The sequence below is a fragment of the Dreissena polymorpha genome, chromosome 1 (genome assembly GCF_020536995.1).
Source record: "Dreissena polymorpha isolate Duluth1 chromosome 1, UMN_Dpol_1.0, whole genome shotgun sequence".
NCBI classification, from domain to species: Eukaryota; Metazoa; Mollusca; class Bivalvia; order Myida; family Dreissenidae; genus Dreissena; species Dreissena polymorpha.
This window is the reverse complement of record NC_068355.1, coordinates 57673866-57701609: the sequence shown is the minus strand read 5'-3', so window position 1 is coordinate 57701609 and position 27744 is coordinate 57673866. Positions and strand designations below refer to the sequence as shown.

The 27744-nt window shown below is 34.2% G+C and overlaps 3 protein-coding genes across 3 annotated transcripts in view; 2 read left to right on the top strand and 1 right to left on the bottom strand.

Moving 5' to 3' along the window:
- LOC127881835 (uncharacterized) overlaps positions 1 to 27744 on the top strand; it is a 239431-nt gene that overhangs the window by 78123 nt on the left and 133564 nt on the right. The window lies entirely within an intron of this gene.
- On the top strand, positions 15363 to 18402 carry LOC127881849 (uncharacterized). The gene is made up of 5 exons (XM_052430004.1): positions 15363 to 15405; positions 16577 to 16672; positions 16901 to 17094; positions 17300 to 17545; positions 17836 to 18402. The coding sequence occupies exons 1-4, from the start codon at positions 15373 to 15375 to the stop codon at positions 17304 to 17306; spliced, it is 330 nt and encodes a 109-aa protein (XP_052285964.1). The 5' UTR covers positions 15363 to 15372; the 3' UTR covers positions 17307 to 17545; positions 17836 to 18402.
- On the bottom strand, positions 18275 to 26092 carry LOC127881841 (uncharacterized). Its single transcript, XM_052429991.1, has 9 exons — positions 25944 to 26092; positions 25292 to 25574; positions 24541 to 24777; positions 23773 to 23849; positions 23312 to 23419; positions 22284 to 22489; positions 21569 to 21637; positions 21178 to 21273; positions 18275 to 20333 (listed from the first exon to the last, which is right to left on the bottom strand). The coding sequence occupies exons 2-9, from the start codon at positions 25512 to 25514 to the stop codon at positions 20048 to 20050; spliced, it is 1302 nt and encodes a 433-aa protein (XP_052285951.1). The 5' UTR covers positions 25515 to 25574; positions 25944 to 26092; the 3' UTR covers positions 18275 to 20047.

Genomic DNA, 27744 nt, shown 5'->3' with positions numbered 1-27744 from the left:
ACAAAAACACGAAAGGTACTTTCCTGTCATTTAAATCAAAAATCCGGCTTCAATGCGGTCATCTCCGACCGCGGAACTCTTGTTTAAGATATTTTAAAAAGAAAAACTGTTCTGAAAAGCTCTTAAAGAGCTCTTTTCAAATATGCAATTGCCTTTAAAAACAGTTGTTGATGAAAAATTAGCTGGGGTTGCTACTCTTCACTCCACCCCTCCCTCCTTTGTGATTGAAAATGAGAGTCCCTTCACCTTTAAAAAGAAAATAGATGAGCGGTCTGCACCCGCAAGGCGGTGCTCTTGTTTTTGTTAGTCACTATAAATTGTTTGTTAAATTTTGTTTTTGGATCCACTTTACTTCTAAAGAATCAAGTTTATTGCTTTGAAACTTCAAATACTTTCTTACTATCATGAGGGTACTGTACCTGGCAAGTTGAATTTGACCTTAACCATTGAATGACCTTGAATCTCAAGGTCAAATTAATAAATTTTGCTTAAATTGCCAAAACTTCTTTATTTATAATCAGATTTGATTCATACTTTGATAAAACAACACTAACCTGACATACCACAATGGACTCCACTCAAACCATCCCCACACCCCACCCCAGAATCCCCCCCCCCCTTAAAAAATATTGTATTTTCCTATTTTTCTTTTGAAAGATCATATGATAAATGACCACACCCCCACATTATACCCCCATCTCGACCACCACCCCTACCCCATCCCCCACCCAAAAAGATTCTTTTCAAACATGGTAAAACAACACACAAATATTTATTTTATTTTTGAAGGACTGTCCAACTATCCCATCCAAGCTATTGCTATCAAACTTGAAATAAAATCTTATAAGTTTATTTTAAGTTTTTACAAATGTTCAATATATTGTGGAAAATATACCTGAACTCAGAATCATCTATAACATTCAACTTCTTTAAAACATAAGCGATCAATATGTTAATTATTTCAAAGGCAAATTTCGCCACCCATATCGATAACATCTTTACTACCTTATGATCACGATCTAACTTGGTCCGCAAAATCAGCGTCTTTGATTGTCTGTGACTGTGCTTGATTTACTCGAGAGACGTCAACGTCTAATCAACTATATTATTTGAGCAGATTTAATCTATTACAGTGCTCGATTTATAGGTAGACTGCTCCAAAGCTTTGAATTAGTCATGCGTGAATAACTCCGTGTCAGTATCAATCGATAATGCAAGAGGCTATGTTATACCAAGCGCACTTACTTCGGAGACTTTTGATGAAAAACTCGATGTTATGCTCGTGGCTAATGTGCATTGCATGCATTATTCAGTTATATCAAAACATATATTTTTACGCATAATTACATTTAAAAACACAAACAAATTTATTCTTTATCGCTTTTGTCTTTAAGATAATTAGATCTAATTATTGAAATAATTACTGAGACGTATACTAATTTAACAAAATGCGAATCGCGTATACGATTTAACGTTGCCATGCGCACCTGTCGCTTATATCATTTGACATTTGAACAACATGGCGGACTATACAGAGTTAAATTGCGACTCGGCAAAAATGGCAAATAACGTGGAAACCGATCGAATTAACGATGGAGATTATACATTAAGAAGAAATTAATGAAATGTCTGTGATAATCAACGATGCATAAAAAATGTTTTAGATAGCAACAACATTATTTATTTATTTGTAATCTACTTGGTGGATGTATGTCACGGAAACGAGTGTTTGCATATTGTTAGTGATCAATTTACTCGCAATGTTATTTTAAACATCTGGCAAGATTATTGTTATAAAATGGGATAAGACAAACATGGTTTCATTTATATGTTAGTGGATCTGTGTATAATCAGATTCATATGCATATATTGCTTTATTATGTTTGTCGTGCTGTACAGTTTATTGAAACAGCATGGAACTTAATTGTACATTGCAAGGTAAATATATTAATATAAATCATAGTAAGTTAAATGCATCAATTACCATTTAATGTGCTTGTTTATAAATTATGTTATATTTTCCACAACTACTTCAGATGCGATAACATGTGTCCCCGTAATTCAGGTATTCAGGGAACGTTTTTGCCCTTTTTTGCCTAAACTGCGCGCTAAAATGCCTTTTTTGGAAGTAATGTGACATGCCCCTTTGCCCTCCTGGGAAAAACTCTACTTGACCTTATTGAATGTGAACTATTTCCCCATGATGGCTTAGGTTATACTGTCAAGCACTGTCTTCTGCCAACTCTTGTTAAGTCATGATAGCAGTTATATTTCCAAGACCCACTCACTGCTGGCATTAATGATTTTGATGGTAGTGATTTTGATCATGATATTGTTGTCCTGATCAAGGCAAGTCTCAAACGTGCAAGACCAGCTCTCAAATACAAAGAATGATGGTAGTGGTGTCAATTGTTTTTTATGCCCCCCTTCGAAGAAGAGGGGGTATATTGCTTTGCACATGTCGGTCTGTCGGTCGGTCCGTCCACCAGGTGGTTTCCAGATGATAACTCAAGAACGCTTGGGCCTAGGATCATGAAACTTTATAGGTACATTGATCATGACTCGCAGATGATCCCTATTGATTTTGAGGTCACTAGGTCAAAGGTCAAGGTCACGGTGACCCGAAATAGTAAAATGGTTTCCGGATGATAACTCAAGAACGCTTAGGCCTAGGATTATGAAACTTATAGGTAGATTGATCATGACTCGAAAATGACCACTATAGATTTTCAGGTCACTAGGTCAAAGGTCAAGGTCACAGTGACCCATAATAGTAAAATGGTTTCCGGATGATAACTCAATACGCTTATGCCTAGGATCATGAAACTTGATAGGTAGATTGATCATGACTCGCAGTTGACCCCTAATTATTTTCAGGTCACTAGGTCAAAGGTCAAGGTAACAGTGACCCGAAATAGTAAAATGGTTTCCGGATGATTACTCAAGAACGCTAATGGCTACGATCATGAAACTTCATAGGTACATTATTCATGACTGGCAGATGACCCCTAATGATTTTGAGGTCACTAGGTCAAAGGTCAAGGTCACAGTGACCCAAAATAGTAAAATGGTTTCCGGATGATAACTCAAGAACGCTTATGACTAGGATCATGAAACTTCATAGGTACATTGATCATGACTGGCAGATGACCCCTATTGATTTTCAGGTCACTAGGTCAAAGGTCAAGGTCACAGTGACAAAAACATACTCACACAATGGCTGTCACTACAACGAAGCGCCCATATGGGGGGAATGCATGTTTTACAAACAGCCCTTGTTAAATTTAAGATCCGAAACACTCTTCCCTATTTAATTTTTACTCGACGTTATCACATTCTTTAAACAAACTGTAAATGTACAGTGTGTTTTAATCTTTTCTCTCGAGAAAAGCGCGCGCAAATTATTCCCTACATGAGAAACGTCATGTCAAACGCATGGAAAGCGTGCGTGCATTAATACATAAGTCACTATATAAACAGTTATTGTACTATATACTGGTGCAACAGAAAATCCAGACAAAACTGGATTAAGTGTTGGGTGTTGTCAAAACGAATCACGGAATAAACCCCCTTCGGAATAAACACCCTTCCCTAAAAATAGTAAAGCGGAAGAAACCCCCTTTCACAGTTTGCATAAACGGAAGAAACACCCTTTCATAGCAAAACAAACCCTCTTCCATTTTTCAGACAGGCGGAATTAAACCCCTTCATGACTGTTATTCAAACTGTTCAAAAACATTGACACGTAATTCGATTCACAATTTTCCTGTTTGAAGCAATAATAAACATTTTGTATATTACATGCTCACATTAGTATCACTACATTATATATCAGAGACAAAATATAAACTGTGCAGTGACAATCTTGTGTCAAGCTCGTATGTACCAATAGGGGTCGTCGTCAACCGGGTTTCATGTTTTAGTTGTATACGTATACCAGGCCACTTTTATCTACTGAAAAGCATTTAGAACAACAAATTTATGAAAAAAATAGTGGTTGATGTATAACAACAAAAACACAAATAACACTATTAAAAAGTGTTATAAGCGGTACGTTGACCATATCTTGTGTCAATTTCATAGATCTGTATGTGGGCTTTTAATTGCTAATTATATATAAAAAAAACAGATTGACATAATTTATACACCGAAGTTTGACAGGGAGTTATGTAGGAGTCACGCTGTTGGGCGGTCGGTCAATTGGTTGGTCGGTTGATTGGTTTGGTTGTTTGTCCGAAGCAAATGTTTAAAGTTTGTTGAGCGACTTCATTTGTCAAGCTATTGAATCGAAACTTGGAATATTTATTCCCCTATAAAGTGAAGATGTGCAAGACACGTTTTCATGAGCAGTGATCCACACGTTCTTGAGTTATTTAGCCATGATAGTAAGCCTATTATGGCAAACGTATACAATTTTCTCCGTTTGTAATGTGATCTTTTTCCATATTTCTCAAGAAAGATAGAATTGAAACTTGAAATATGGCATTCACATGAAGTGCATGATGTTCAAGACACAATTTTGTTTGCTGTTTCAAAGTGGTGAGAGGGTATGTTAAGTCATGTTTGTGACAAAGCTGTAGTTTATGTACGTAAAATGCAACACGTATTACGATCATGAAGTTTAACCTTAATTAGTTTTAACCCAATTCCAAATCATGGAACAATTGTTAAGAGTTTAATGGGCAGATATATTGACTTTAATTTAACATAAATGAAATAATGCATATTGCCACTTTTAACCTGAACATGTTTTTAAATAAACCTTGTAAAATTCTACTTGCAAATTATCTGATAACCTGTGTACTTCTAATATTATGCTTGCAAAAAACTGTGCATATTTGTTTAAAATGAGACACTGCATACATATATATCAGCACATGTAATTTAATCATGAATAATGCACAATTCTAATATTGGGAGATTAATCTCCAAGTATAAACATGCTTGACATTGATGTCAATAGATGCTACAAAGTGGTTCACTTCTGCAAGATTCTACACATCCATGTTCTCAACAAGATATTGTTCCCAAACAGTCGATACTTACAGATAATTCTTACTCACTTTAAGATCAAAACCGTTGGTGGATACCGTTATCCTGACAAGTAAACAAAGATGAGAAGCTATTTATCATACGTGATATGGAGAGTCCTCAGTTAATCTGCACTAATCGGAGCAAATTATCAGCTACATTTGTTCGAGTGGACAGAAACCAACGCGTTTATCTTGTTATCTAAAAGTGCTCAGTTTAAAAATTATTATAGGGCGGTTAACTGCATTGCTTGTAAAACTTGGTTGACAAATTAAATTGTTGCAAAATTTTGTCCAGATCTTCGACTTCAATCTGAAAAAGCCATATATACATGAACATAATAATCTGCAATTCTGTCGTGTGTGTTTCTTTCCCCATAGTAATACTGTATTCGAATAGTAAAGCTTTATGCGAGTGAGCTCGTTTATATTCGAGGGTGAAGATAGCTTACTTATAGCCCTCTACTGCTTGATAACCCAAGCTAAAATAAGTCGTAGCTTGCTGATTCAAGCCGAAATAGGTAACAGTTTGCAACTTCGATGATACACGTGTCACAGTACAGAATGCATGCTTAAATATACGTAGTACGTTTGAAAAAAGAGTTTTGCTAAATTATAATTAGTACTTATAAAACAAAGTGTATTTTATTTCATTGAAACGAATTTGGTTTGAAGAAAAAAAAATGTGTCTGTTCAAAAGCGCTTGGTTCGATATATATGTTTACTTATTTTTGCGTGTGTACTTAATCGATTAACTCTTAAGGCTTCTAGTGCAATCGCTTGTATAATTCTATCTGTGCAATTAATTATAGCAAATTGTTCGTTATTCTACCGATTACAATGCGTTTTTTTTTCAGTAACGTGTTCATCTAAATCATTTTTTTCCAAGTGTGTTTGGAATTGGATTAAAGGTAGATCCAAAAGTGTGCTTCTGCTTGTTGGCGCTGTTCGGCAAATGTTGCTGTAATTTCACCCGAATTATATTTTAAGTTGTGTCCAAATACATCCTCGCTTAAAATTAATTCCTGAGTCAGACAAAAAAAATGTGATAATAGTCATAAAACTTATCCTCGGCGGTAAAACAATTTGGCCGCCTGTGAGAAGTTTGTTTGAAAAGCTCTCCAAAAACAAGGGTAGTATCATTAAGTGTGGGAAATCTTAACTCTGCACAAATGTAAAGACAATTATCCCCATCAAGTGATTTCTACTGATAGCATGTTCTGATTTCTTCGCCAAGCTGCTTGTTTTCACTCCTGATGTGTGCACAATGATTTTATCTTATCTGAGTACACATTGCTCACGAAGCCCTTTTGTGACAATATTGTGTGCGTTGTCTGTTCGTTATCATGTACCATGTTAGCACTTCAGAGCACACATGGATTGCTCAACTTTCACGAAACTTTTTCAGCACATTTGTCGCAATGATATTTCGGACAACGTCACTAGGTCAGATTAAAAAAAAAAGGTCTTGTGAAAACTCTAGAAGAAACATGTGTTACACAATCTTAATGAAGCGTACCCAGAACATGTGCTTTTATGATATATCAGCAGAGTGTTTGGAAACAATTTTTGTTCGTTAAAAACATGGCTGTCTGCGGGAGGGGGGTAGCAGCTGTTATAACATGGGTATAGTCAAACCTTGTGACACTCTAGAAGTCTGATGTTTTGCACATTCATTATGAGACTTGCATAGAACCTTTTTTTCAAATGATATATCAGCATTGTTTGAAAATGACCCTTGTCCTTTTAAAAACATGGCCGCGGTTGGGTAGGGCAGTTTTATGTGACTATAGTGAAACAAGGTGGTGAGGCTGTTGTTCGAGGCTATAGTGATATATTGTGCCAAATGACTTTCCACGAACCAGGAAAATGGCCACATAGCGTATGTAGTCTTGGTTACCATGATTACCAACACAATTTTAGGCATTTACTTTTGTTAAGAATGAAGCTTGTAAATGTGGCTATATAATAAAGAGGTTAGTTATCACAGCAAATGTAAAGCATTCGATTTAAAAAAAGAAAATGATATGTCAATACTCAAATTTTTGTTTATTTTTCCATTTTGACCATGAAATGACCTTGACCATGACCTTTGGTGACCTTGGTGATCTGTTTGGTAGAAGCCCTATATCAATGGATTACTTCTAACATATATTAAAGTCAGTACATATAGGTGTTCCATAGACGAATTCAATTCATCTTTATTAGTAATTGAATCATAAAACGGCGGCCATCTTGGACGCCATCTTGGATTTCTAAGCCCTCCAGCACTTTCCAGAAAAACGACATCTTGTTCTGAAATCTACAGACCCTGACGAACATTTTATATTAAACCCTCTGTTTATGAGTTGTGGCCAGTTAGATGTTATAAAGCTTAACAAATTTGCTGCAATAATATCCTGAAACTCTATGCGCATAAATATCTCAAGTCTTCATGAAATCAGGACAACAAAAATGTTTTTAAGTCCTTAATTGACCTGGCTATAGTAATGAGATTATTATAAGCTCAATTACTCTATGTATGTCATATGATTTGTGTTTTGTAAACATGCACACAATATTGCAGGTACATGATAGCAATAAATAATAACAAAGCCATCCATACTATAAAGGTCAATGGCAAAGCCTGTGAGAAAAATTTCAACGCATTGAGTGTAATCACACATTAACATGCTCATGGTGAGCTTTTGTGATCGCTTTATAACTGTCGTGAGCCATCAACAATTGCCTTGTTAACTCTGTGGATGCCATGTTTATATTTCCAATCTTCATAAAATTTGGCCCGAATATAAGTCTCAATGATATCTTGGATCAGTTCGAAAATGGTTACAATTGGTTGAAAAACATGGCTGCCAGGGAGTGGGGCATTTTTCCTTATATTGCTATAATAAAACATTGTTAACACTCGAGAGGTCACATTTATTTTCCGATCTTCATGAATTTTGGTCACAATATTTGTCCCAATAATATCTTGTTATCTCAGGTGAATGACTTTGGGCCTTTCAGGCCCTCTTGTTTGTTCATCTTACCATTTGAAGAAAATATATCATTGCACAGATGTCTTTTACTTTTAGAGTGAGTTATGTTGCATTTCTTATGTGGCTTGTTCGGGGTATATTGTTTAGCACATGTCGGTCAGTCCGTCAGTTTTTTACGGAAGATTTATACACTGACACGATTTTTACTGAAGATTTATACAGTGCATATTATTTTTCTTGTGTACTATTTTATGTAAACTTCCGCCCATAAAAATAACTTTCAGCTGTTCTGTCGATCAGATCCGCGACTTTTATTTATTTATTGCCGAATTATTACGACAAAAATATGATCCCTGAAGTGGACCCCCTAAATATGAAATCAAAAGTATATAGCATTCATCTTGAAAATATATTTTATGTATAAATCCGTGTAAGTCTGTTAAGTCAATTAAACGTTAAAAAACGTATTGAATCTAGCAATTTTCTTAAACAAAAAGGAATAAATCAATGTTCCTTAGAATGATAACGACAATAGCAATCGGTTTCGGCAGTCAAAGAGTCGGTTGGCTGATGACACAAGAATCACAGCTTCCCGAATGTTATAAAAAAGTTTTGTCATCCCTGACTATGACCTGTCTCACCGTAATTATCTAACAAATGCCAGTCCAAATACATTACAGGTTAGTTTCTTAACAAGATATTCAAAAATCCTATTATTAAATGATACACATATCTATTTGTGTGGCTGTTATTGCAATTGTAATTTCTATTTATTATTGTTGTCAATCGCACCGTCAAGACCTTGATTACTGCAATGAAACCAGATTACAAATGTATTTTACAACTATTATCTGTAGCAGGTAGGTTATGTACAAAGTTTTCTGAACCTGCTGTCCTGTACAAAGTTGAATAGTTTTGCGAAAACTGTAACATTAGTCACATATCAATTCCTGTCAATGAAATTGCATTACTATTTTCACCACAAAATATGTTAAATGGTAAATGCAGTGTGTTTTATTCATCAAAACATAAAACGAACATAATAGTATGTTTACGGGTAAACATGAATGTGAGCAAAAAATATTGCGGTCATGTTTCAGGCAATATTTTGACGATATAATTGAATTTGTAAGAATTACTAAGGTGTTCTGTTTTAGTATAGGGGTCAGTGTGCCCAGTGTGTCATACAAATCAACCCAAAGCTTTGATACAAAGGTACAACAATATGAACTGCTTTTTGTACTAAAATTGTGCAACCTTTATCTGTATATCATATGTAAGGGCAAAGTACAAATAGTTTAATCACCCCATGTTCTATAAATGGAAAACCAATAGATAAAGTCTGATACTATTTAAATTATCTTACATTCACTTCACCTTTATAAATGATCTTGTTGTAAAACACCTGACATGAATAAACAGGTTAACTGTTAGAACATCCACAGGACATTTTGGATTATCGTCCTCATAATCATAGAAACATATTAGTTCAGATTGTTGAAGTTAAATATTTATCTCAACTTAAGATAACAACAATATGGGATTGAATTTATCAGCTTAGTTAGGTATGAAAAGTCTTTGTACTGTGATTTTACAAGCTCTGATTTGATTGTGGTGTATGCGGTCAGTACATGTAAAATTAAGGGCCCGTAAATGTTTAGATAACATTATTTATTTCATTCAAACCCAACAAACAAACAATTGTCATCTCAATTGGAGCAGGTGATCATCTATTGCAGAATATAGTATATGATGCAAACTGATGATCGCTAAACTTTGGCTGACAAGAAATTCACCTTTTGGACCGACAGGCTAACATATTCCCAAAGACTGAGAAATCAGATCCAACGTAGACATTTAAGAGGTTGAGAAAATAACATATAAATAAGTCATTTTCTGGAGTCCTATAACATTTGACATGACCTACACTGACATGATGCTACATTTATACTGAGTTAACCCTATAAAAGACAGAATATGACTAAAAGATAAATATTTTGAGTTCAAACACATACAGGATTTTAAATGGTGTTTTTACAAACGATTATGACCTCATCTTTCCAACCATGCATACTTAAATATAAGAAAGTATGGTCATGCCGTTAATTGAAATAAAACTTTACACTCTCTTTATAGAAAAACATAATTTATTTGTTATTAATTTAAATAAAACTACACTCTCTTTATAGAAAGACATAATTTATTTTTGAATATTTGTAACTTTTATGTTTTTATGCCCCCCTTTGAAGAAGAGGGGGTATATTGCTTTGCTCATGTCGGTCTGTCGGTCGGTCTGTCGGTCGGTCGGTCCGTCCACCAGGTGGTTGTCAGACGATAACTCAAGACCGCTTGTTTCAGGGAGTTTTCTCATATTGTGTCGTGTTTATAGAAATCAAGAGTGTATACATGCAATAATTATTGATATTGTATAAATACATCATTGAGTGTATTTAAAATATACACTTAATATATTTAAACGTACTTGATCATTAAACAAAAATGAGTATGTTTCGAGTAGTTTGTTGTCACATGGGTATCAGGTTGTTTAGCTCTCAACTAGTTTCACCCTAGGTCGTTTTGCTTTTTAGCTCATCTATTTTTTTGATAAAAAATTATGAGCTATTGTCAACACCTTGCATGGCGTCAGCGTTCGGTTAAGTTTTGCGTTTAGGTACACTTTTCTCATAAAGTATCAATGCTATTGCATTCAAACTTACTAACTATCATGAGGGGACTGGGCAGGCAAAGTTAGATAACTCTGGCTTGCATTTTGACAGAATTATGTGCCCTTTTTATACTAAGTTTTGTGTTTAGGTCCATTTTATTCCTTAAGTATCAAAGCTACTGCTTTCATACTTGTAACACTTACTTACTATCATAAGGGGACTGTGCAGGCAAAGTTATGTAACTCTGACTGGCATTTTGACAGAATTATGTGCCCTTTTTATGCTTAGAAAATTGAAAATTTTGTTAAGTTTTGTGTTAAGGTCCACTTTTTTCCTAAAGTAGCAAAGATATTGCTTTTATACTTGCAACACTTACTAACTATCGTAAGGGGACTGTGCAGGCAAAGTTATGAAACTCTGACTGGCATTTTGACCGAATTATGGGCCCTTTATACTTGAAAATGTGGTTAAGATGTGTGTTTTGGTCCACTTTATTTGAATTGCGTAATAAGGCAAAACGCTTGTTATATATAGCCGTGGGACATGTTTAGGCCCCTGAAGTAGGGCACATATTAGTCACACTGTAAGTCCATGCCTGACTTCTTGTGTGTGTGTGAGTATTCTGTCTGAAATTAATATCATTTATGTAATTTTTGCATTCCTTAAAAGATTTTAATGCCACTTCATATTTTATATTTCCCTGACTACCAGACAATGTGTCAAACTAAATCCATGCTCTAGGTTAAAGTGTCTAATTTGTAACATAAACATGCCTGGGAGGATTTTCATATAACCTAGGAATATTATCTTCCTCAACCATACCGAGTCACTCATTAATACATAAGGCAAACAAAACACTGAACACATACAAGAAAAGCATAGCATGAGTGCAACTGCAAGAAATCACCCTAAATAAATGTACATGTAGAATATAATTAACCCTTTACCAAATAGATACGTATTTTGACGCATGTGTAGTCCCTCAGAAAGTAAAATTTAATTTAAATCAGACCATTCTAATTAGATTCAAAATTTAAAGGCTTCATGTTCAATGGAGCACTTGGTAAAATTAATTGACCATTCCCCAAGAATCACATGTATGGATTCATTTAGCATAATAACTTCTTCTGTTTAACCACAATGTCTACAGCGTTGATATTTTGTATGTGAAATCCAAATGTGTTCCACTAAACAGACTGTTATAGATATGTTCCCCAGGTTTCTGAAGTGGAAATGCTTCATTGTCGCACAATTGATATAGATTGATACATGTAGTTGAATTATTTGTAAAATCTCTATACAAGCCAAGTGAGATGTGTAATAACATCATATAGTGTTCCTGTACCTACATACATGTAGTTGAATTATTTTTTAAGTCCTCTCTACAAGCCAAGTGAGAGGTGCAATATTTGGCATGTTACATCATATAGTTGTCCTGTACTTAGTTGGATTAAATCATTATTTAGGATTCAAATTGACCATGTCTGTAGTTGTTTACACTGAAATATTTCATAGTGTACATGTATATCGTAGTATAACAACTTAACCCTTTGCATGCTGGGAAATTTGTCATTGCTAAAATGTTGTCTGCAGAATTTCTAAAATTAGCATTTTCTTCGATTTTTTTCAAAGAATACTATCAGAATAGCAAACAGTTTGGATACTGATGAGACGCCACGTTTTGTGGCGTCTCATCTGGATCCAAACTTTTTGCAAAGTCCTTCAAAATTCGGTTCCAGCAGTGAAAGAGTTAACATACAAAAAGCACACACATTTAATGTGGTATGTGATGTCAGATATTTTTTTTGGACCTCTATAAAAAACTGTTCAACACATGCCACTGGGGTAAAATTTGGCCATGCCCCATTACACAGGTGAGCGATCAATGCCATTCTTTGCCCTCTTGTTTCAAAAAATAAATAAATATAACGATGTTCCTTTTTAAATGTCTGCTTGAAAAGAGAGAATATGTATTGCTTAAATAATTTTCATGGTAATTGGAAAATATTGTTGTTATACCCCTTTAAGCAACTGTAATCCTTTAGTTCTTAAACAACTTAAACAGCTTTATGGTAAACAAAATAATGTTCTTTGGTTGAACAAGTTGTTTCTATGATGTTTGAAAACTTATCAATATTCCGCACAAAACTTTTAGCTCAGCAAATGAGATACTCTTTAAAGAAAATTCCTTTGTGTGAAATAGACATGCTCAAATATCCACAACCATTAATTTGTAATTTTTATCCTTTAAGCTGAATATTTAATATGATATTTAAGCAAATTAGCCAATGCATGGTTTATTTAACCCATTCCAATAAGCATTGGAAATTTATCAACATATAATTTTTATTACTTTTTGTGCACTTTGTATGTCAGATTTGTGTGAAATAGTAGTTTTGATATTGGCATTCTTGAATTACTTAAATTTAAATTTAAAACTTACAAAACTTTTAAAATCAATGTTGTTAAGTTGCTATATATGTATTTAAGTTTCACTTGATTTGTCATTAATTGTCAGCTTGGGTACTTAAATCGCAATTTGCAACGCTGAACCTGTTATATAAAAGCAATAGCATATCCAACGCGAATTCATTTATTTAGAAATTCTAATAAAACTTTGCGAATGTTGGTGTTGACACGAATTCAAAATGAGCAATGAGCTTGCAAAGTATGCGGTTGTGATAGATGAAACGGTTTCCTGTTTTGCTGTCATATGCATTCAGAAGAAGATGAGTGCATGTTTGCAACTGACAAATATGATATATTGTTACATGCAGTTATGCGCCTTCGATTGCCTTAGTTTCATTAATTGTGGAACAACTTGCAGTATTTTGGCATATCATTTGTATGGTGATTTCCGCGGAGTTTTTTCTGAAATACCTGTGGACTCTTCTTAACTTGTTCTTCTTGAATGATTAAAGCTTTTATGAGTACATTCGTTTACCGACCCTGGGTGTCATATAGCTGAGAGTTTGATTATTGCAAGTGTCCCGTATAATAATATTGTGAAAGTCAGTCATTGAGAATACGTGAAAGATTGATAACAATGCTCACAGGGATGGAAAACAAAATAATACACATCTAGGAATTCAACCAAATGAATACTGTTACATATGTAACCTTAATATGAGAAGTATAAGAAATAAAAAACGGTTTTTATACATATTTTGTGTTGAAAAGTCCCACTAGCAATACTAAGTGTGTGTATAAATTATGTCTGTTTTTTAAGATTTGTCACTAAGTTATGCATGTCTCTTTTCCAGAGTCAACATACTTTGGCCCCCTGTGACTTCTTTGTGATCACACCTCTTCAATTTCTTTAAATTACAAGTATTTACAATAGGTTTACTGGTACCTCAGTACGTATACTTTTTCATTTGTAGTTATTATTTCCATTTGTTTGTGAACAACTATGTAAACAGTATTGAAGATATTACAAAATCACAAACATATTATATTGATGTAGAGTATTTTTACGGAAGTTCAAGAATCATACCTCCTTTCAGTCTATTAAGACACAACTAAACGTTACAACACATGTTTATTTAAATGTATTGATATACACGAATCTACCATCATAGGTATGTTTTCTGTATATCAAGCTGATATTATCAGCAGCTAATTGCTACCTAGAATTATCCAATGATGATTGAATCACGCGTGTCACCTATCACTCACAAGATGCGATTGACACATTTGAGGACATTAATCCAAGGTCAATAAATTTAAATAAACTCTTGTTTACATCTATTGATTAAAATATGTTTAGTTTTGAAAAATATTGTTTTGTTTTCGCAAATAGCACGATACTAGACCTTGTCTGAAAAGTAAAGTAACAATCCTTATAACTGCGAGTTTATGAAAATTGAGTCGTAACGTTATTATGGAGTTCTTCACTAGGTTTTATATTTTGGGGTCAGCGTGTCATTTGTATACTGCAAATCAATGAAACAATTGAATATCAATGCACAACATTAAATGCTGACTTGGCTAATAGCTTGCAACCTTTATCTGAAAATCACATGTTATAGAAAATGACACCTTGATTTTATCATCCCGCGTTTGATAAATTGAATATCTTAAACACAGATACTATTTGAATTATCTTATGTTTAGGTCACCTCGTCACATGAATGATCGCATGATGTAAAATCACCTGATATGCATATACAGGTTAAATGCTCGGACGTCAATAACACGTGTTTGGAGTTTTATCCGTCTTTATCTTGATAATGTCTATTGACGAGTGTATACATCATTTATTTATCTCGAACTAAGATACTTGCAATATAGATTGACATTTTATCAGCCAAGATGCATATTCAATATAAAGCAATCTTCGGACTATGAGTTTCATACTCTGCATTGATTGTAGGGCGTATGTAAACAGTACCAATTACAATAAAGTGCCAGTAAATGTCTTAAAGGGGCCTTTTCACAGTTTATACCATAAATCTACGTGTGGTCTGTTTGTTATTAAATATCTTATAGAAATGAAGATTACGCACTTTATACCGATACATATCCCATTGTTAGTACTTAAAAACACCTTTTATAACCATCTCGTACATCCACCTTATCAGCGGCGAGGAGTTTTCCCGTCTAAAAATAAAAGCGCACTGTACACTAATGTTACATGCTGGTCTAAATTTAAACACGTCTCGTGACGTTCTATTCACAACAACAACATCAACAACTATGGCGGAACGTGAGTCGTCAAACGCGGAAGAAGTAAGTAAAAACGTGTTTTATAACGTCCATCTGAAGTGTACGTTGTTGTTTTTTCGATAGCAGGTTAAAATGTTGAATGAATCACATAATTATACGATATTCTTACTTAAATGTATCCATATAAAGCAAACAAAGCGTCAATACTTGACTCGCTTTATTGTTAGAGTTTAGCTACGTCTAGAGACAAAGAAACAACGCCGAGCTTACTTTATAATAACCTCTTGTATTAGCGTGAACAATCAGGCTTTTTCCGCCCCATGCCACGGGTCCGAAATTCGGCCCCATTCCCAATGCAAATCTGGTAGTTTTTTTCCCAATTGAAAAAAAAAAATCCCAATTCCAAAAAAAAAAAAAAAAATTTTTTTTTTTTTTTTTACCTTAAAATATATAAGTTAACCTGATCCACTGTAGAAAATAGAAAGTGTTGCATAATTTAAGAATCTGTTGCCTTGAATTTGTTTTAAAGACTGTAAAATATGTTATTATTATTTAAGACTTTCCGTATTTTCCTCAAAATCCGGCGCTTCGCACGATTTTTTTCACCTCAAAAAAGGCCAGGCCTTTTCCCCAAATTCAGATTAAAAAACCTGCAGTTATCTCACATGTTCATAATACTTTGTAAAATTTTAATAATAAGTTATCAAAATAGTCGTTATTTACCAGTTAACGGCTTCTTTGAAATATAAGAAACACTATTTACATGCGATAATTTTTCCCAATTGAGCCAATTTTGCGAATAATTTTTTTCCGAAAATGGGGGTTTTCACGACGTGAAATTCCCAAAATTCCAGTGTGGCGTTTTCCCAAAATGGAGCGGAAAAAGCCTGACAATTATGATTCATCACCAGTTGCAGTAGAGAACTGTTATTTTATTATTTAAAACAATTGTACTTTTTTTTTTACTATTCTCATTTGACAACTTGAAATTATCAAAAACGCTGAATTATCAAAGTATTTTAGAAAAAAATATGTTTAGATAATTTTGATAGTCATTGCAACGGATGCATGTATCCTTCCTGATTGTTGTAAAAGGCCAATAATATACCAGACATTTTCAGCCTTTTCACATTTAACGAGTCTCCTCAAGATTATATCGTCCCTTATGATGAAGATAACATATATTACAAAATGAAAATGAATAATAATAATATACTTTTACTTTTTTAACTAGGCTGCAAATGTTGTTACTCAAAGGAGAAGTAAAAGAAAAAGGGTCATACCAAGAAAATCACTGGATTTTGTAACTTTGCAGCAACAGGCAGATGAGGTATGACTGTGTGGCATCATTTTCCTTTTTTTCAGTTTTTATCATTTAACTTGGATAATATATATATATATATATATATATAAAATAATTTATTTATATTTATGTTTGATGTTGCTAAAAAGATACATATTTATGGGATTTGGAAAATAATGTTGAAACAGAACAAAACACAGTTTATCACCTTAATTGTTGCTATACAACACAATACAATATCTGTATCCAAAACAGGATTCATCGACTTCAACTCCTGCAAGTGAAGAGTCAGATAGGCCAGTGGCTGCTGGCAAAGGAAGAGAGTTTCTGTGGCTGCCAAAGCACGTGGTGGCAAAAGAGGAAGTAGAAAGACAAGGGGGCGATGTTTTGAAGGAGACGAGGAAGAAAGGCTTGTGCTTCTGCATGAGCAGAGGAAAAAACAGGCGGATGTAAGTTTGAATTGTAAACAGTGCTCTAACACTACGTTTTGTGTTAATTAAAATTTTACAAAAAACTCTCAAAGATAATAAAAATGGTTTCATGATCTATTAGTTGTTCTTTATGGCATTTCAACTAACAAGATAATTGTAATCTAATTATTCGAAACATATTGTTTTTGTTTATTTTGTTTACGTGCACAAATATGTTTTCTAGGATATGATAAACCGCCTTAGCTCTCAAGAAGCAAAGGAGCTCTTGAAGGAAATTGCTGCCAGACAGCCAGCAATTATACTGGATGTGGCAGCAATGCTGTCTGCCAGACAGCCGGTTGAAGACCAGCCTGGACCATCTGCAGACCAACCATCTTGGTGTGTTTGTAGACATTGTCCTATGATGGACCGCGACCAAGACAAGATTTGTTGTGGCATGGCCCCACAATACTGCGATAGCCAGAGACCGGTATGTTTTTATTTATTTACGTCTTCTCCATTTTTCATCCATATTTTCCTGTTTGACAGGTTAACAGTATTTATATTTTACATGCACAAATATAATATGTAATATCAACATCAATGTGAAAAAAACCCATGCAATGGTATCAACTTAATATCAAAAGCAGAGGAGAGTTAACCGGCTTAGTGTAAAAACAGTATCGATCATGTTCTGCACTTAAAAAAAAGTTGACAATACATATCGTTATATGAACATTTATCAAGGTGTAGAGTGTTTTATTGTGCGGCATTTTTCAGGAAATGGGGTTAGTGATCACTGATCCGCTTACCCTCCACATCCAACAAACGTATAGAAATGATGTGTTTGCCCATCAGGCGGTGGATGTGGAGGACACAAATTGTCGTTTCGCCATGCTGCCTATCGCCAGTATGTACTCTGGATTCATGGACGCCTTCAACGGGATGACCGCAGAACTGTACCTGCATGCTGTGTGAAGGTGGTCCGTGCCAAGTTTCCGAGTCTTACTGGCAACTATACAGGGTTTATTCCCGGACGAGGAGTAGGATGGTGACAATAATATCGAGAGTGTTTGCATAGATATATTGCAATGGACCCTTTTGATTGCATATGGTACCTTCACTCACAATGATCAATCAAGCACAAGTAATACTTTCTTTAGTAAATGACATGAGCTTATTTCTTGCAATTTAGTTTACATAATGAGAACATTGAGTCTACCAAATGTACTGATTTATTAATTATTTATGTACAATTATGTTTTTTGTTTTTGTCAGAAATATTACATGTGCATATTATCTGTATTTCAATTACAAGCAGATCTTTAAGTGCCTCATTTCTTTATCCAGTAACAATATTTTAAGCATGTTAAACTTAAAATAAATATTCTTCCTGTGCATTTCATGAATAATCTCTACAAATAGAACTGATTTTCCTGCGCCTTCCATCAAGTAAAACCATTTTACTAAGTCTTCAGCAATCATTAAATAAGTACATCTAAAGAAAATATAGTCTTTTTTTTAACCTTGATGCAGTTACTGATTTTTCTGTTTTCATTAATGCATATTTCTGAATGCATGTTTTTGAACTTACATGTTATTATAATGTGGTGTTTTGTTATATAATAATAAATCAGAGTTTAACAACCAGCTTCTCATTTCTTTATGTCTTTTATTTATATATTTTGACCAATAATTACAACACAAAATCATAACATAATACTATCAAAACAATAACTATTGTCAAGGGAAAATAGGATAAATAAAGTTTTCTCTTCCGAACTATTTTCCGGATTAAAAAAAAACACCAAACTTTAATCTCCATTTGTTATTTATCTTTGAATGAACAACACTGTATTGTCTGTAGTTACCGCTATAAGTTTTAAATCTTACAATGAAAGCTTTATTGCATCAGAAGCTTAAGGATTATTGAAACGCTATAAAGTCTGATTTCTGGGTAGAACCAGTACTTTGTGTCTATGGCAGAGATCTAAAGAACGCTCCCAAAGTGGCAATTGAACCCGTGACCTCTTGCTTGCTTAGGAGACACATCATCCCATCGCGGCTTATTTTTATCATCTCTATGTAAGACTATTAATGACTCCAGCTTAAATGTTTATGCTCACAATAAATGGTTGTTTATCTGCTGATAAACAATGTAAAAAACAGTATCTACATAACGCATTATGCTTTTATGTCATTATTTATGGAAAACTCCGTCTGTGTACACAAGTAATAACAAGGGCTGTTTGTAAAACATACATGCCCCCATATGGGCTGTCAGTTTCATGATCCTAGGCGTAAGCGTTCTTCAGTTATCTTCAGAAACAATCTGGTGGAAGGAACAACGGACGGACCGACCGACATGTGCAAAACAATATACCCCCTTTCTTCGAAGGGGGGCATACATATAATTTGAAACTGGCACTCATAATTGACTATGACAGCTGAAGAGTATGCAATTCATGTTCATAGTTATGACTCGTGACCAAAAGTCCTGAAAACACTAAACAATATTTGACCAAGAGTCTCGCATACAAACTTTACACAACTCACAAAAATATATACACTTGAACTATACAAACATTATCATGGAAACAGGTACCCTATATTGACAGTAAAGCATCGCTTAAGATAATATCTAAATTTGAAGATACTTATTTATTTTTTTTGTTTATTGATCAGTAAATGATACTATTTTAATGGAGTATGCAATCTGAATGTAGAATTATTATTTAACTGCTGTACTTGTCTGGTTGAGGACTGTTGTCCGAGCTGTTCATAGTATTGCTCACAATGTTAATTCATTTCTTTGTTTAACATTAGTATCTAGTAACACTAGTATTAAATAATTATAACAGTAAACATAATGCTTCATATTAAGTCACGTCATCTACTGACAATACAAACTCAGCAGCCAGGGTTACTAATCTTTCAAGCTCACATCTTAACACTGATGCCAAATCACAAAATGTCCTTTGATTTCTGAAAGCTAATCAGCAAATTTTTTGCTCGCTTGCTTGACCTTGATCCTGGATCTCTTGGTTTCCCGCAGCTCGGCTGTTGGTGGAGGTGGACATTGGGCGATTGTCGAGGCAATTTTCTTAGGATCATCTGGATCAACACGGAACTTCGATCTCAGTGGATTTTCCTTGTTTATCTGAATATACTCCATGCAAATCCTTGAAAGCAAGCCTAGGATGTACTTGTATTGCTTCTTTTCTTTAACAGGTACCACCATCCAGTTGTTAGCTGCCTTGGAATGCACACGCCTTACTCTAGAAATGTAAACATTTGTAATTTGGAAAATGTCTATAAAATTTATAACGACAACAATTTTTAAAAATGTTCAGCAATATTACGGAATTTATTCTTATGATGCAAATAAGTTTACCTACCATTCAGTTAACCTTCTTATATAATCTGTATAAACTGATGTTCCAGTACTAAGCTTTTTATAATATAAACAAGATGTGTTTGTGAAACACAATGTCCCCCTATATGATGTTTGACATTGTAGGATGACCTTGACCTTGTGAAGGATGACCTTGACCTTGACCTTTCACCACTCGAAATGTGCAGCTCCATGAGATACACATGCATGCCAAATATCAAGTTGCTATCTTCAATATTGCAAAAGTATTCATAAAATAAGCGATTTGGGTCACATATATTTGACCTCTGACCTTGAAGGATGACCTTGACCTTTCACCACTCAAAATGTGCAGCTCCATGAGATGCACATGCATGCCAAATACCAAGTTGCTATCTTCAATATTGCAAAAGTATTCATAAAATGAGCGATTTTGGCCACATATAATTGACCTCTGACCTTGAAGGATGACATTGACCTTTCACCACTCAAAATGTGCAGCTTCATGAGATACACATGCATGCCAAATATGAAGTTGCTATCTTCAATATAGCAAAAGTTATTGCAAAATGTTTAAGTTGGCGCAAACAGACAGACCAACAGACAGACCAACAGACGCCCTAGGGCAAAAACAATATGTACCCCACTACTATTACGATTTAATTTATTAAACTATATGTTTGTCCCCTGCGGTTGGCATTAGTTTATAATAGAAAATAAATTTAAACTTCTTCAAATGGTCAGTATACCTTGTCTTGCCATCTTTGTCAACCAGTGTTTGTCTATCAACGTGGTGCGTATAATCGATTGCTGCTAGTTGACATCTGCACTTGTATCCTGCATAACTGCAAGAAAAAAAGAAAATGAAAAAAAAAACACTATCGTATAAATTTGAAAAAAATATATAAATGGATTTTAATTTTGAATGAATAGATATGATACATTTGCAAGCTTTACTTATAGTGCACAAAACAATCGGCAACACCATTACATGCTATGTCATGCTACAAAACCAGACTTATTACAAGAAAATATGCCCCCCAAACAACCATTAATTTCCTTGTTATATTGTGATCTTACTAATGTAATAAACACCCAAATTATTGTTACTAATGTAATAAACACCCAAATTGGACATACCCAAAAGCATTTCTTTTTGGTGCATACATCAGCAAATGGTTATTGAACATCTCCAGTTCTGATGTTGTTCTGCAAAAAGCAAAATGTGATAACACTGAAAATACAATCATCATGTGTTATGGGTTGTAAACGCGCCCCAGGCGGATGAATATATAATTGGCTTTTTCCGTCTGTCTGTCATTCCGTCTGTCATAAACCTGTTCATTGCTTTATCTAAGAAACTATATACGCCATTAACATGAAATTTCATGGGTGTAACGATATCAATGAAAAGAAGTGTTATACACATGAACAATAACTTACACTTTCATAAATACGAGTTATTGCCGTTTTTTTGTGAGTGAATAATGTAACTTAACATTGCTATATCTAAGATACCATAGCAGACTTCAGCATAAAACTTCACGGGTGAATTCATATCACTGTGGAGGAGTGTTTGTTTTGTGTGTGTGTATTGGGTAACGGTTCAGGGCCATAGCTCATTTATGCGAAGAAAAGATATTAATGAGGCAAAATAGTAATGCATAAAAACAATTACCCTTAACTTAGTTTTAATGATTATACATATATCAAGGGATTTGCAATTGACAGGGAGGAACATTGAATTGATACGATTGATCTTTCCAAATTATTTTAAACAACATTGCCTGTTCACACATTGTATATTTCATTTTTGTACTAGATTCAAATTTATTATTGAGAATTGACAACTTACTGGCATGTGACGTAGTATGGAAAGGTCTTCAGCAGTCTGGGTTCCATCACAGTCTTTTGTAGATCCTTGACAGCCATGCTTGCGGGTTTAAGCCATTGTTTTTCTTCAAGATCCCGCTCGTCCTCAACTATCGGCTCATGATCGCACTGCCCGAGAGCCCACGTGTGTCTGTTCGTCACATGATTGATAACTGACAACCATTTTGTCTGTAATATAACAAAAATTAGACATGTCACAGTTATACACCAATCTCTCCATAGCATGTTCACAAAAGGGTATAGGTGTAAGCAACATTTCGTTTTGAAGTATGGTAGTAGCATGTACATACAATGTTGGGCATAGTTCTAAATGAAAATATTTGATGAATTGGTTAATCCATTTTCTACTAAATATTCAGAAAATAAAGTTACTTTTTAAATACTACAGCAAGTATACACCTTGTGATTGAAACCCAGATACATCCAATCATCGATGGAGTTTGAAATTATCAAAATATTATAAGATTATATTCTTTCCACAAAAATACTGGCAGGCTTTGTTTCTGCAAGTGTTTCACCTTTTTCAAAAGTACTAAAGTGATGAACAATCTCTACAAAAATATGTGGCAAGTCACCAACCATGATCAGGACATATATAGCCGCGTGCACTTACAATTGACCTTGCTAGCCTGGTCATATTACAGACAGATGATAATGAACCCATTTGGCATTTATGCCTAACGGCTAGAAAAAAGGCCTTGATAAACAGCGAAGACCCAGATGAGACGACGCATGATGCGGCGTCTCATCAGGGTCTGCGCTGTTTGCTTAAAGGAATTGCTCTACGAAATATTCTAAATATAGAAATAAATATAAAAGACATCCCTAAATTTGGAAATAAATTGATCCAATTAAGAAGGATGGGAGAATCCACTAGGCAAAAATCTGTTAAGACCAAGACAACTACGCTGCGCAAGAGGTCAAATTTTGAACAGAGTGGTAACCTTATTGCTTCTGATTGAAATATACAAATAGAGTGGTTTTAAAAACCTTCATTTCCAATGCATTGCCACCACAGGTTTCTGCACTATGAAAGAAGTGGTTTGTGATGTCCTTCAGCCATGGCTTTAATGCTTCGTTACCTTTTGCCAGGGCAATCTACAATAGATTTTAATTAAATCATTAAAAAATAAAATAACAGCACAACTCTAAATAGATCATTGCATGACAAAATGTTGTCTGACATATCTACTCTGGATGATGATGTATGTCAAGTTTCAATTGCTTGAAATTCGGAAAAAAAAATCACTTGAAAAACAAATCACATTATCTGCTGTCAAAGCGATCAAGCTATCCATAGAGTGACTCCCAAACTCAATTTGCATGTTTATAATCAATAATTGGCAAAATGACAACTGTTTTAGATTTTTTAAAATTTTATAATAGGAAGACAGCTATGTTTGCAAACATTTTTTTAAACTAGTAGGTTACATACAAGAATCCCTTCTTACACTGCTCAGTTTCTTTCCCAAGTTCTTTGCCCCATGCCACATGTCATAACTGTGCCAGATCTTTGGATAGGACTTTCCTGAAAATATACATAACATTACATATGTAAGGCATAAACAAATGTGGATTCCTTTCTGTATTTATATTGTAGTATTGTTTTAACCTTAGTGTCATTTGCAAGAGTAAGGTGATCTAAATAGTCCCTTATTACAATTTCAGACAGGTTTTAGACAATGATTAACATAATGAACATATATTTTCAATTGTAACATGTTTTAGGCATCTTTTTCTACTTGTTCGATTTCTATCCCTGTAGTTTCAAATTTACCTTAACTGAGTCCACTTCTCTTGTTTGTATAAACTAATGGTAAAAACTCAGAAGTGCCTTTCCTATTAGGATGGTAATCAAACTTGACTTACATTTTACAGAAAGAAACTTATCTAGAATGTTAATTAAAGATCTGGTGAAAATTCCATGAGTAAAGATACTGGAAACTGCGAATCCAACAGTTTTTCTATAAGTAATAGGCAATAACTCTGAAGTGCCATGTATGTTGGATGGTTATTCATTTTATGTCGGCAAACATTTCCCAATAGTTTGATTCAGTTTAAATGAAAACTATATGACTAAGAGAGTAAAATAATTCATTTGCCACCTGCCATGGGTGTTTCCAATAGATGTCCCGTCAAGACCGTCGTATAACCAACAAAAACTGACAGTCAACATCAATTTTGAGCTTAAATAAGTTAACATACTGAAATCGTCTTACTCATGATAGCCGAAATCTTTGGGTGAGCATCTGTAACAATCTCTTTCAGTTCAATACCATCTGCTTGCAGAGTTGCCATGGCCTTAGCAAAGCCCTTTGCCTCCATCAGACCAGACTTCAAGTCAGTTTCCCTCTTATCGACAACTTCTAGGGCCAAAATTTTCTTGTCTTCCTGGTTCATAACAGTGTATGTGCAGTACTTGGCACAATATCCGGGACTGTCCATCCGCCCATCTCCTAATGAAATTCATAAAAAACAATAAAATACTTAATACAATACATCAAAGACAAACTAAAGAAATATTAATAATAATAAAATAATAATAATTATACATTTATATGCCGTGAAATCCTCACAAACAGAGCTGTTGCATTTAGACTTGATAACAAAATCAATTAATCTTTCTTGTATCATTTTGATGTAAATGTTTCCAAGCAGCTAACTGAAAATCATGTATATACAGACGTTTTTTGCAAGGTAATTATTTTATTCCACGTGCCAATACCATTTAACAATTATGAAGACAATTGATTTCAGTACTTTGACCCACTGAAAGTTTCAAATACTGTCATTTTACTCCTTGTTTTTGTAATCTATTGAAATGGATGAAAGTCGCGTAGTCCTCAAAACTTCATATAAGTCAATAACTTGCTGTGACTCAGTGCTTTTTATACACAAAAACAAAAGGGGGTTAAAAATACCCCAGACGTCACTTTTAACAACACAATTAGTGAGTGATATAACAATTACCTGACACAACAATGCTCACAGCACGGTGTTTCTCTGCAACACTTGCCCTCAGATCTGACCAGTACTGGTTTACTACTGGTACTGCATATTTGTTCTGCACCCTATGAAATGAAGTTTGGCTTGGAAATTTCAGACCAAGGAACTTCACAAACAAGCGAACTTTTTCATAATTGTTGCCAGAGAGCAGAATGGAGGCTGAGGCTTGGAAGTTATTGATAAACATTCCATTTGGTAGAACTGCAGAGCTCTGTCATCTGTGTAGAACATGCCCGTCTTCACAAGTCTAAAGATACAAAAAACAACAAAGACAAAAAAATTAAACGCTGCTAGAAATTGTTTTTTTTAATAATGATCATTGTAATTCATATTTACGAAACTATGAACATTACAATTTTTAAAGGACCTTTTTAGTTAACAATCAGGAATTCATACAAATGAGGTTAACATATGTTTTATATTGATTTAATACTGACATGGCCATGTAAATTACTTAAACTCTTTACTTTGAAAATTGGAACAAAAAATCTTCTAAGATACTAAAGATTCACAGTTAGAATTGATGGCATGCAAATAGTCTTCCAGGCAAAGATGTTTACATTTTAATTTTATAATATTTAATAACAAATTAACATGTTTTAAATAAGTTTCTTACCCAAATGACAATGATAGTACACCCAACAGTCTTTGTTCTATGAGTGGCAGTCTTCCCACACTTGGAACAGTGCTTGAACGGCAGCATATCGAGAAGCTGGTTGAGGCAGTGTCTGCTCACGATATACTTATCCTCAATCATGTCCTCCTCTGTCACCTCATCTAGAGGTTTTTCAGAACCGATTACTTGAGAATCATCCTCAAAGTCATCGTCACAGTCTATGTCAAACACTGCGTCAACAACACCAGCCTCATCAACTGCCTCATCATCTGACTGACTACAAAGATAAGAATGAAAAAAAAATACATAAAATACTGAGAAAGTTGAAGTAGTTTTAAATAAATGAACTTTTGTTGAATAACACTTCATTGGTAAATAAATTTTTTTTTACCAAGACAGATCATAAAAGTCTACTTACACAATTGATAAGTCAAAGTCAGTTGGATGATAAGTGGGATCATCTGGATCGTAGTCCGGATCATATATGTCTTCCATGCCGGAGCTTGGCCAATCAACTTCCACCCTGAAAAATAATTTCTTGCATGAAAAAAATGCATACATAAACTGAAATTTCTTAATATTAAAGCCAGTTGACAACAAGTCTTTGAAATATATTAAACACAAATTTGTTTACGTCTAGTTTAAAATTGTTCATTAAAATGTGTCTTCACTAAAACTGTGCTTGCGAGTTTACACTCAAATAAGAATCATAGCACATACCGAGCAGTTCTTTTGGACACTTCTTTTCTTTCTGTTGCCCTGCAATAATCAAATTCAGTCATGTTTTATTCTTATCAATATCTACGATCATTACTATATTTTGTATGACATATAAATACATAACAGTTTGAAGTAAAAAAAAAACAAAAAAAATTCAAAAGTTTTGTTAAACAAGTACAATTGGGCAGTTACTTTCCTCATAAAAAATTTACAAAAAATAATTGTCAGGGGTCATTAACAAAATTGTATTATGCTAATTGTATTTGTCAACATAGTGTATACATTTGTTTTGTTTGGTTGTTCCATAAAAATCTCTCTTAGTATAAAAGCTAAAAAAAAACAATAATTTTCACTAGATCCTTTATATAGTTTCAAAAAAATGTCTTACTTTTCAACTATTTTGACCTTGGTTGGTTTGTCTGGAGCAGTTGTACTTTTCCTTTTGAAGCTTATACCTGATGGCCCAGCCACTCTGAAAATTAAAAGCATTACAAATTACTTTTTTGTTTCTGTTTTAAATAAACAAGAAATCAAAGTTTCCCAATAAGTATTTGAAGTTTTTAGCAGGTTGAGCACCTATTAAACTATGTAAAATCAATTTGGTTAACATCCATGTTGATGATCAGATTCTATATAACTTGGACACACAATATTCTAGCCAAAATCTGGTTTATTTGCAAAGGTAAGCATTATCATATAAACACAAACGGCAATGTGACGATTTAATTACCAATCTATCATATCATAATCTTTTTTAGTTTCCAGTAAAAAGAAGCAAAATTTGAAACATAACCAAGGAATGAATTCAAGTATACTAAGACAAGGTAGTTTGCATACTCAAAGTCTGATATGCCCCCTCCAATTCCTGACAGTTCACCAGGTGTGTCGCTTCCTTCTGACAAAGAAGATAGGCCAGGATCTGGTGGCACCTGATGACTGTGACCGTGCATGGGTGTCGAGCTTTCTGTACCCACACTGTGCTTGACAGTCAAACTTTCAATGGTTGGGCCAGCACGTGTTTTCAAATAGCTTCAGAAAAGAAGGGTTATTATTTAATGACTACTGATTGCATAATATAATA